At 36.8% G+C, this 12,568-nt stretch overlaps 1 protein-coding gene across 1 annotated transcript in view; it reads left to right on the top strand.

Moving 5' to 3' along the window:
* The window catches only part of KIF6 (kinesin family member 6), a 154,490-nt gene that overhangs the window by 132,692 nt on the left and 9,230 nt on the right, over window positions 1–12,568 (top strand). Inside the window, exons 18-20 of the mRNA XM_083858420.1 lie at window positions 7,091–7,172; window positions 8,144–8,279; window positions 9,768–9,856. Coding sequence (XP_083714546.1) covers window positions 7,091–7,172; window positions 8,144–8,279; window positions 9,768–9,856 — 307 coding nt within the window. The remainder of the gene's footprint in view (window positions 1–7,090; window positions 7,173–8,143; window positions 8,280–9,767; window positions 9,857–12,568) is intronic.

The raw sequence follows: 12,568 nt of genomic DNA, 5'->3' as shown, positions 1-12,568 counted from the left end.
TGCAGAGGTTGGATAGAACTTCTCCTGATAAGAATCTTGTGGTTAAGTTGTAATTGTTTCTGTATACGTCAAGATTTTCTCTTCTCAGTAAACAGCACAGTGTAATTCAGCCAACAGCTACCAGAATATCAAGCCCAGTGTCCTTTCCTTCACAGGTCATAGGAAAGAGCTGAGTTACGAGAACTCTCTAAATAACTCTGTATTTCTTGTACCCTCTTGAGCTGGTAGCACAGACAGCCCAGCTGTTCTGCAGCCAGCAGGTATGTGCGTGGGAGACCCAGCAAAAGCATGCTACCCATCCATGTGGGATGTGAGTGTAGCCAGCAGGGATAGGGGGTCCCAAAACTATAATCTAGTCCCTACAGCTGCCCAAGTTGCACATAGCCCTAATCTAATACATGTGCCATAACACTGAACAACATCAAAATGAATCTTCTTAAGAAATGACATTCCTGGTGACATGAAATCCTATAACTGTAGTTTCAGAAATTTTCTGGAAAACTCATACATCATACCAACACTTAAAAAAAGCATTTAGGAAACTGTTTTAGAGGACCAGTGGAGTAGCCATGCTGGGGAGTAGAAATTAAACTTTCTGTAGCACTTTTGTCTTAATTCTGCACTTAACTGAGGTGAGGTCTTAGCACATATCATTGCCATTTTGCGTATGAAAAACCATCAGATCTGTGCTAGAGGAGCTTCAGCCCAACATCTTTTGTCTTATTTGAGCCAAGAGTTAAACTAAATAATTTATAGTGAAACTGCATGCTCATAATATATTGATTTCACCAACAATGATGTGTCTTTCCTTTGTGCTTTCCACCTCATCTACACTTTAGAAGATGAAAGTAGCAGAAAGATCAAAATTATTCAGACTGGTACAGCCTATGCATGTTTGCTTAGTATTCAATTCTTGATTCAAGGTTAAAACTCATTTATTGTCCAACTTGAAGTTAAACATCAGTTTCATGGCCCATCTATGCCTATGCACAGCTGAAACAGAAGCAGTTAAGGATAAGCATGTATGCTTATTTTTGCCTAATATTCTTTCAAATGACATTACTATAAATTTGGTGTCCAGAATAAATGCTTCTGTGCATTGTCATGACCATTTGTACTGACAACCACAGACAGTTCTATGCAGAATGCAGGTAAAACACCCCATATTTTTCAAAAACAACAGACCTATTGAATTGATCCCACGGTTGTTATGTGGATTGCATTCCTAAATGTGATCTTTGCTGCCCATGCCTGTGTATGTTGTTCATGCACAGTAGTCTGTGACACTCGATGTGACTGCACCTTTAGCACCCTTAGGTATGTCTTATTCTTAGGAAAGTTGTGCTATATTATTTTCAGCCAAGTCCTTCTCTTGACCAGACATTATTTTACAAAAATTGTGGTGCTTATTGAACTGCATTCTGGATATTGGTGACATCATGACAAAGCTTAGAAAAGACGGGGTTTTTTTTCCATGAAAGCTCTTGGATTTTGTAGAAATGAAAGTTTACAAAGCCTCAAAGCTTATGTATGACAAATCACACCCCTTCTTGGGAGGAAGAGAAAGACCATTCAAACATATCAGGTATGATTTTATCTAATGTTAAGAAGAAGATAAATTATGCAAGAGGAATTGCATATAATCAAATAGTAAAAATTATTTATTAAGTGTGGGCAAGAATCTAAGTTAGTAGGGTGTTCTTGGCTAAAACCCAGCTGTTACTATTCCACTAGATTAACTGGCATGTATGGAACATATTAAACTTAAAGCTGCTTTGCTGGGTTTTTTTTTTTCCCAGTATATTTTAATTGTATATTTGGAAAGCAACAGAAAATTTTTAGCCATGATGGTTTCAGAAGCTTGCATGCTTAAATGCAGCTGACATGAAGGTAATGCCTTCTGTTTCGTATGCCATGTATTTTCAGGAGGAAAAATATAGATGACTAGTTTCAAAGAAGAAACTTGAGGCATTAAAGTATGACTGTATTTAGGAAAAACAGCTCACTGAGATGAGAAAAATAGCTCTGCTTTTCAAGAGTACATTGAAAGTTAGTTAATTTGAGCCAGTATTAAGCCAGAAAAACAATAAGCAATGCAATGTTACGAAGAAAAAAAAAAAAGGCAGTATACCAATGGACCCTTTTACTAAATTCAGTGATTAAAAAAAATCAACAAAATACACATGTCCTTAATCTAATCTCCTGCACATCCATTAACTTGTAAAATACTGAAAATAGGACAGTGTGTTTCAGTGTATTCTATGACAAACTGGCTGAAAATTTAAAAATTCTATTACATTGGGGTTAAGTAAATTGCTCTAAAAGCCACCATATAAACTCACCCAGACATTAGGATATTTTCATCTTCTCCCAAGTTACATTGTGCCTACTTGTCTTTGCTTTTGTATAAGGTACACATGTGGTGCCCAGTGACAAACATAGGCTGGTATGTCCCAGGGGAAACAGAAAGAAAACAAGGAGAATTACTTGTAAGATGATCCTGAATAATGATAGATGTGTAGTTCTTTAAAACAACAACAACAAAAAAACCCAAGAAATTTACAACATATGTTCCAGTTTGAAAGCAGTAATGCTTGAGTTTGCCAAAATCTGCAAAGCTGATAAATAATGCAGTAAATATACTAATGGGATACTAAAGTCAGTTCTAAATTTGGTTACTTCAAGTGACTATAAATTTAAGGGGATAAACACAAGACTATCCAGTGGAAAAAAAAAATGAAAATATTTGACTGCGAAAGTACAGCTGAAGGGCAAGGCACAATGTTATTTGAGGCACAAGACAATAAATCCCTAGGAGTTTGATTTCCAGGATACATTCAGGTTGAGATATATATGAGCGCCCCTGAGAGTATAAAGTTCAGGGTCACAGAGAGTTCCTTGCAAAATTTTCTGACTGTACACAAGAATCTGCCAGAATATTTCAGGTTGTTGCCAGCTTGCAGTAAACTATAGTGATAACACTTGGTATCATTCTAGAAATAGTGTGCTTCATCCATGCTTTCTACATGGCTTTGAAATAGTGATCCAGTTAGCAGGTGCTACAATTACTTTCTGGTAAAAGAGAGAAATAATTATGTCTTAAAATGCCTCTTAAAATCTTCTTTATGGGGAAAAAAAAAGCACCAAAAATTACAAACCTTTATCATTTGAACTGTCAACTCGTGCAGAGCTCATCTTCATCTCTATGTGGGTAGCCGGTATCAATTGTATACTGTGCTCACTTCACCAAATGGGCTGTATATGAAGATGAAGCAAGAACAGTTAGCCTGTTTATCCTCACAAGAAAGCATAAAATTTGGTACCCATTTCCCTACCTTGTGTAGCTGTCAGTCTCTTCTTTACATTTTGTGACTCTGTATTCTGAAAAAAGTCTTCACCATTCAGGATTTGTAATTTTTGTCACTCAGCTCTAGGTGTAGTTATGTTAATGTAAAGAAACCAATACTCCTTATCAGTACATTGCTGACTGCTGCCAAAATAGTTCTGTTGTAAGAGCTGGATGCCAACAGAAACCCCTAGTATACACAGAGCCAATGTTTTCCTAAACATGCATGTCATACCTCCCCACACCCCTGAAACCTGGGGCTGCATTATCCAGGATTAAGTTGCAGCAACTGCATTTGTTGCCCAGGAGAAGTCACTGGGGCACGAAAAGTGCATGTGGTATTACACTCCAACTGAATGAAATCATCTCAGCTGATGCACTGAAAGCATAGAGCTAAAGTGTACAGCTGAATTTTATATGACAAACTGTCAATCAATGAATTAAAAGTAAACACTTGTAAAGTAAAACTGAACAAAGCAGATACCACTTTGAGTTCTGTGCAGTTGCAGAAATTGTATCTTAGAGTTAATATTTTAGCAGTAGCATCTCCACTACATCTTTTAATGTATTGCAGATTTTTTCATGTATGTGTGCAAAAGCTGATGTCATGATTTTTCAGTGCTTTGTAATCTACATGTAATTTGTATATGTGTGGTTAATATATATTTTCTGTTTCTGCATGGAAGGCAGATATATACAATAAAAAGAAACTCTTTAGAGAAAAAAAAAACTGTAGCCAAAATGAAGCATTTTTTTCTTAGGTGTCTGAATTAAATTCGTGAGTAAATATTATGCTTTTCATGTTTTACAGTTAATTCATTCAGTGTCCCTCTAACATTATTTTTAAATGACTGAGCCTATGTACTGAAGAATGCTAACATTAGATATGAGATACAGTGAGCCAGTAACCTCTGCCTTAGCTTCCTTTCTTCAACTGTAGCTGAAATCGCCTGGACTGGTAAGAGGAGAGGGGTGTGAGACAGCAGAAGACCAGGGGCAGAAAGAGGCCCCTGCAGGGATTCATCAGGAAAGGTAAAGAGGGGAAGAGAGGAGAGTAGAAGTAGCAGGGAATGAGGAGAAGGCAGAAGTAGCAGGAAACATTAAGTGTTGAAATACAGTCCACCAGACCTTAGATGTCTTTCTGCTTGGAACATCAGGAAAGAGACATGATCCTTTGTATATATTAGAGTAGATGTGTTCCAAAGGTCTAGTCTTTAGGGCAGAATGTTATTCAGTTCACAAACACATTGCTGCTATGGGCAGGCATGACAAGAAACTGAAATGGAGCTTGCAACATCTTAGGAAAGACACCGGAGAACTTACAAAGCAGTGCCCCGGCAGGCGTGCCCTGGACTTGACTTACTACTGGACTACACCTGACACTGTGATGAGATCACTTCTGCTTTTGTGACCCAAGCTCAGTGATGTGCACAGGGATGTGTGAGTTTCAGCCATTTATCTGATGCTGTATCTGCTGCTGGGGCCATACCAGCTTGCAGTATACTCATCTCTTTCCATTCACAAAACTGTGCTGGTCAGCTTGTCTACAGCTGTGTTTCTGCCTTTCATCACCAGCTAGGGATATTGGGCAGACTTGTATTCATGGGTGAGGATGCTGAGCCCTTTTTATGATAAAGGTTTTCATCTCATAAAAAAGGCTTTATTATTATTTCTGAAGGTAACTTTCAACCAAATAATTCCTTGTACAGCATGTAATCAGCAGAAAAACACCCGTTCTTTTGCTGTTTTTATATACAAGTGACAAAATTTTGCCTAAGTTTGGCTGACCTTTCAGAACTAATATAAAAACATCTTTCCAAGTACTAGATGTCCTAATAAACCATGGAAGGAAAGCTATACTCTGGCTTGTATCACTTTGTAATAACTAGCAGAATTCAGTGATGTTTTCATGTAGGGAAGTCTTCACTTCAGAAACAGCATTAACATTTTAAGATGTTACTCTCTCCCATTCTATATTATTTCCCTTCTTTGCAAAGGGCTAGAGCTGCTGCCTCCTGAACTTAGACATGGCCACAGATTGTGCAAATAGGACAGTGCTCTTCAACATGCTGAGGAGTGTCTCCTTTAACCTGAAATTGGCTCATCCTAGGTCTGGCTAGAATATTCATGGAAATATTCATGGAAACATAATAAGGATTCTCACATGGTCTGTGAGCATGGTTCACTTGGGAGCCAGTAACTCCCTAAATCATTTCAGTTTATTCCACAAGAGCACATTTCCCTCAAGCCTGGCTGATGTGTGTTCATGAAGTTCAGATAAGCATGAAGCCTCAGGAGCTCTGCAATGTCTCCCCACAAGTTCCATCTGTGCTCTTCACATTATGCCTTCTCTTGGGGATGAAATGTGACAAATCAGAAAATCCTCATCCCTTGTAATTGTGGAAAGATTTGTTCCTTTCCTTAAAGGTTCTGGCATGGTTATGATGACCTTTTTATTATCTCTTATGTTCAAGTATAACTTGTTATACAATGTCAGTGGTGTAGCATCTCCTCCACCTCCTGTCTTGTTTGTTCACTTCAACATTTCAAGCAGTTTGTATTTCTGTCTTTTAAGGGTACCCTCCCCCCTACAAATGTATTCACCCTATCCTTCTTTGTAATCACACACTGCAAGGCCTTTCAGTGTGTGAAGTGAGACTTGTGTGTGGGCTTTGTCCACCTTGACTGCCTGTATTAACATGCTTGAGCTAAGTAATGCAATAAAATGCTTTTCAACTTCATCTGTATTAAGCTATAGGGTGCTACTACAAAAGGTTAATAGTTTCAGCTGGTGTGCTGACAGGTAGAGAGGGGTCATTGCTGCCCTCTTGTTCCAGACAGAATTCCTCTCCTTGAAGACAGGGTACACTCCTCAGGCCTTATGACCAACTGACATAGAATTTATTTTCTTGGCAGAAACAAGAGTTGGGGTGGAAACCTGCATGTATTGTACAGCAAACCTTTTGGATTTTTTTCATTTTTCTTGAGTTAAAAAGGTCAAAAATGTTTTCTTGGGAACCTAAAACTCTTCTCATTCATTTCAGAAACAGAAACTGTTTTACAGAACAGAAACTGTTGTAACATTAGTAGGTAACTTTACATTTCCTTTCACTGCTGAACATATAAACTATGATGGAAAGACTGTGTTACTATCTTTCCAAATAAGCATATTGTGTATTGCATGTTAACTAGCTCTGGATAGGGAAATCATGAGCTGCTAGCTTGGGCTACTCTTAAGATATTTCCTTAGCTCTCCTTTATCTTGAAAATTTTCTCACATAGTTTCAGGATATCTTCCTTATTTATAGTAATTATCTGAATTTATTGCTTTCCAAAGTTAACCTCTCTTTCAAGTGCTACTGCTGTCTCTTCTTTTTGCAACAGTCTCTGGTCTTGTTTTAGTTGCCAAAACCGTTGCAAAAAAGTGGTTGAATGCATTTGATGATGTTTTATGCCAAATATGAATGTTTAACTTGCTTTTATTTAGATCTAAAATTAATGTTCCAGTCTTTAATGATGAAAAAATCCCATTATAAGCAATTTGATTCAAAACTAGTTATTGAATGTGTCTTCTACTAAGTAAGCCCTAAATAAGGAATTTGAAGAAGCAGTTCCAGAAGAGAGAAATGGTAAAGGACCCCCATTTCATTAACTACCTCTTAAAAGATAGGTTTTATTTTAATTAGAAATTACTTCTTTGGACACCATATAGTCATTGCTTAAATCGGATCATTTATCCTATAGCTGTTTCAAATCCCTCTGAAGAACTAACATCTGATCCAGTAGAAGAGAATCTTCGAATGCAAATTGAAGAAGAAAAAAAAAGGTATTATTTCCGCCTCAGATTTTTACCATCCTTCAGAAGATAAATTATACTGATAGTATATTACAATTCTGCACACACAGCTACCCTCAGGGTTTTCTCTGACATTTTAAAAATATCAGCTCTGTGGTTCACTAATAGTTTTTAAATTTGTGTATATGCTCTTGGTGTGTCTGTCAGATGCCACAGTAGATGAGAGAGGAAAAATTTATGCTTGAGCTAAAGGTTAAAAATAAATAAAAACAGCTTAATGTCCTCCCTCAGGATTAGTCTTTGCAACTTGTTTGAACCTAAATGTATTGTGAGCCTTTTGGGTTGATTCAGAAAAGTCCTGCCTTTCTTGACTTAAGGAAAACCTTTAGGTTATACAGGACTCACTAAGTGTAAATAATATGCAGAGTACGCAATGGTTAACTGATCCTTGCTCTACTGCCACTGTAGCCAGGAGGATTAAAAAAAAAAAATACAAGGTTATCATTATGAAGCATTTTGCTAGCATTTGTTATTCACAATCTCTGAGGAAACTTCTGGCTCTTTCATACTCCTGGTAAATCTCTAAGTGTCTAATAGCCAAGAGGGTAATGAAGCATCCATCTGACAGGGGAACCAGTCTCAGCTCCTATCTGAACCCAAAATACCAGTTACTTATTAATGGTAACATGATGAGAATTCAAAAGAGATAATTTTCATAGTTGATTTAAGCTGTATTTTAACTGTTAATCAACATTGATCCCACTTTAATTTCACTAACTTATTTATGAAATAAAAGGTTGTTGGAATACGTTTCTTGCACTTACTGTCCTATGAAGCTTTTATAAAATAAGAGATGTTTCCTTCTACCAGCCGTGTCCTCTGCATATCGGCTTATTTTACATTACTCTATAATTTAAATCTCTAGCTGTTCTAGGTAGGATTAACCTTTGTTCAGATACATGTTGGAAAATTTGTAAGACACTTTCTTCTTCTGATATTAGCTATGAAACAGTGTACAGTCGCTTTAAAGGGCTGAGGGTAGAGATTGAGCACCTGCAGCTTCTTATGGAAAAAGTGAAGATGAAACTGCAAAAAGACTTTGAAGTCTGGTGGTCTGAAGAGGCAAAAAAATGCCAGGTATTAAATAATTTTGTATTTCTTCCATTTTCATATAAGTATAACATCTTCAATAATTGCTTAAAGACGTAGTTAATTGACTAGATAGAAAGGAATATGAAGGGTGGGATTCAGGGTCTGGTTCGCCTTTGCTTATGCCAGTGTAAGTTGGACAAAGGTAATGTGAACTATACTTGTGTAAAGCTAATAAAAAAATCAAACAAACTCATTTTTTCCTGTTCTATTTTCTGTTTTGATGTTCTCCAAAACAACTTGATTGATAGAGAAGAATGGGCCCAAAATGCCACAACAACTCTGAAAGAACAGTACCAGATTGCAAAAAAATAATCTTTTTTACTGCTAGCAAAACTATTTCATCAGGGTTTTTTTCAGCAAATATAGTTACTTTATAGCTTCCTTTGCTCACAAAGACTCCAGCAACCATTCAGCTTGCCTACGCTCCCAGAGGATCAGCAGCTCCCAGCACAGTGTGTTTCCTCACTCTCTAGCTGAAGTCCACCAGTGCTTAAGCTCAGAGTGCTCTAATGCAATGACTTGTGTAAAAATGAACTAAAGAGCTGTCATTTTAACCAGTGTATTAGAAGTTCATAACACAGTCAGCCTGAAAACTACACTCTACTGAAACAACCTAGCTACCCTTCTGACACTTTTTTAATGACTTGCAAGTAGTGACATAGCAGCTCACAACAAAGCTCTGCCATGAAACATACATCAGCCTCATGAAAGAGAGTGCTGAGTGCAGTCCACCCCATATCATTTATTATTAACTGGAAGAGAAGATTTATGCCTTGAGGAAAAATATAGGCTAAAACAAAGAAAGTTTTAGCCTATATTTTGGTTAATTCTCATGAGTCTAAATTTAAACTTTTTTTTAAGAAAACAGCCTGAAATAAATAGAGAACTTAACATGGGGAGTTTCATTTTCCATCAATGCCACCTAAGTAATTTAAGAAAAAGTTAGCATTACCAAATACTTTTCCGGTTAAAATCCCTAACCATATTAGTGGCAAAGAGGATGACATTTTAGTCACCCTCCTGTCTAAATATTTAGGCTTTTCAAAGCACTGCAAGTAATATTCTTGAATCCATGGCAGCACATTTTTCTCTATCCCTTGACAGGAGAGTTCCAGGATTCAACCTCTCATGATTCATCAGTAGAAGATTAGAAAACTGGAAAATGTAATTGGGATTGATTTCTTAGATCTTGACCCATCTATACATCTGAGTTCCCTAAGAAACTGAAATCAGTGAACATACGCTGTTACATATTAAAAACGTGTAACTTGAGCTTAAAAATACTTGAACCAATCTAAATACTTTTTGCTTTGTTCAGAAGTGTTTGTGCAAGTGGAGAAAATACTGTGTGATTCAGACTCTGTGTTTTCTGAATGAGCCAGTGCTTACTTGTTATTGCTGAAATTTCTAGGCCGATATGAAGCACTTTTAGAAAATCCCATCTCATAATTTTGTTTTTCATTCTAAACCCAGCAGGAAAAGCCAGAGATGGTTACCTCACCAAATAATGCCACTGTTTATCCACAGTTTATCAGACCCTCACAGCATCTATCACCTAACAGGTAAATTGTTTATTTTTCTCTTCCTTCCTTACATGGGAAAAAATGCAATTTTAATAAAAGTGCAGTTGTCCAGAATGTTTTTGCAAATATCACAATGAAATACTATATTTTCAGTTACAACAGAAATTATTGTGTAGAAAATGAAATTTTATCATTCAGTTATTTGGAAGTCCTGTTGAAGGTAGGACCTCAGTTGGTCTTGGAACCTTGGAAACGTTTTTCTAGGGGCCTCATGACACCTAAGAAAGGCAAGCCTATTATCAGTCAGTTTTGCTGTATGAGGAGACTATATCTCCTTTGGGATGTATGCAGGGGATTTAAAAGAAAAATTAAATATTATTTCATATATATATCCTAGATAGACTTGCTACTGAAAATGCCATGGCACTACATTTATGCAGCATATTATTCCACAATGATATTATATTTGATATTGTAAATGCTGATGTGTCATCTACAGGAAAAAATGTAATCATCTTGGGTTTTTTCATCAACAATCACCTCTGATTTCAAAACCTCTAATTTAAATTTGCAGTAATAGGTTTTTCATAACCATCAATGAAAGCAGAATGCAAGAAACTACATACCTGACTATGTAGGTTCCCATACTCAAGGACAATAAATGGAGATGTTCTCTCCCCTCCTTCTTCCTTTCTCCCACTGTTTTCCTATTTCCCTCTCCACCTTTCTCTTGCTCTCTTTTTCTGCCTCTCTCTCCTCCTTCTTGTCATGCAATTAACACTTCTCTGATGAATGGCTTTATCTAGATTTTTATGACAGTAACCTGCATAAATGATGTTTTCTGCTTTGCAACAAACGTAGTATCTCCTACATGCCATTAAACAATGAATACTGATTTTTCTTAAAACTGTGAAATAGCTTCAAAGTTTTATTTTACACTCTCATGTATCTGTAGTAAATGCTTCATAATCAATACAGAAAATGAGAGTCATAGTCCTCTAAAGTTTTCTGAGAAGACATTTTCAGATCTCTTAAACCGATGAAAAACAACTCCAGTCTTCTCTACTTTGCTTTGGCTCTTATCCTGTGTCCTCTCAAGACTTAGGCATTAATCACTTTGCAAATGGTTGGCAGGTTTTAGGCCTGATCTGTGCTGTTCATTTCTGGTCTCAGGCTGAAGGTTTCTTGTCCCAGAGAAAAGCTGGTGGAACAGAATATGAGAGTATTTTTGCTCTAGCTTAGCACAAATTCAGCCAAATTAGTTCAAGCAATCCATGACTGTCACTTCCTTTAACTTTGTCCTGTCCTTTGAACTAAGCACTTCTTGCACAACCTCTCTGCCCCACTGATCTTGGGAACCACAAATTTCAGTTGGTGTGCTGATGCATTGCTCAGGAGAGCAGTACCTTTTGCATTCTAATTAAAAATTCTGGACTAAAAAGAACATAAGGTAGTGCCCAGGCACTTTCCAGTGCAATGGGGGACTGGCTTCCAGCAGTGTTGAATCCTCCTTTCCCTACCCTAGCCCAGAAACAAAATTGCATAACTGGTTTCTTTATTTTTTTTTTAAGCTTTTCTATAAAACACCTTTACTATTCATGTTTATTACTGGAGGACACGTCTAAGAAAAGTCCATCTGGCATTTGGACTAGAATAGGGAAAGGCACGTGGTAGCTTTCAGCTGCCAAGCTTACTTCAGAGTCCTGTACTGCCCCACATGATTTCCTGCAAAAAGCAGATGTGCTTTGCAGTGAACAGTTTCTCTGTGTCTAAGTAATGAGCATATTGACTGAGGCTGACTGGATAATCCTTGCATAAATATCACAGACACAGAATATTTATCTTCTGGAACTAAAATGGTAGAGGGAGTTGGGATGAATGTAGTTTTATTTTCCCATCTTTATCAATATTCTTGCAATAATCTTTAAAAGTCAAGCACTCTTTCCTTCCTATGATTCTAGAAGGTTGATCTTATTTTATGTTGGGTTGTTTAAACATATTTTACTCAGGTACATTTCCAATGGCATGTATATGGAAGTAGAAACACTATTTCTGCTTTTTCTGAGGCAGGAGCTATAGGCTTAACATCCCACTGTGCATGAAAATTTACTTTTTCCTGTACCCGAGTCAATAACATTTTAGAATAACGGTTTCAAATTTCACAGACTTTAAAAGAATAAAATAGTAGAATATTTCTTTCCAAAGGATTTCCTTGGCCCCATTTGACACAGGAACTTTACTTACTACTTCCCATAATTGTGTAGAATGAGTCCAGGCTACAGGCACTTGTTTCACATAGTCCTAAGACACAAATGGCTCTTTTTTTCTAACTTGCCCAAAAATCAACCCTCTCTTTCATTGGAATGATATTGCTATCTTCACCCAGCAGAATAACCAGCCACCAAAGCAAAAGCTGACACAAATTATGTTTGATATAATGTGGTGTAAATAAAACCTGTTTCCAAAATGGGATTCTGTTAACAGATGTGTTCAATAGATGTAAGATCTAAAACTTAGTAGGCTAAATTCTAAGACTGCTGTTGACAAAGTATTCAGTAAAACCATTCAGACAAACTCCTGAATGGGAATTGATATAAATACAATCTTCAGGATAGAAATAATAAATTATGTAACTCAGCATGCAAAAGACAGATATATTCCTAATCCTTATACGTGTTTTAACAGTCTTTTGATCACCTTCTAGTGCATGTTTTGTGTGGATTGTTATTGTTTGACACACCTTAGTTATGT

This window comes from Zosterops lateralis, assembly GCF_965231275.1.
Source record: "Zosterops lateralis genome assembly, chromosome: 3".
Classification (NCBI taxonomy): domain Eukaryota; kingdom Metazoa; phylum Chordata; class Aves; order Passeriformes; family Zosteropidae; genus Zosterops; species Zosterops lateralis.
The sequence above is the reverse complement of the archived record's forward strand: the minus strand, read 5'-3'. Positions and strand labels throughout refer to the sequence as shown.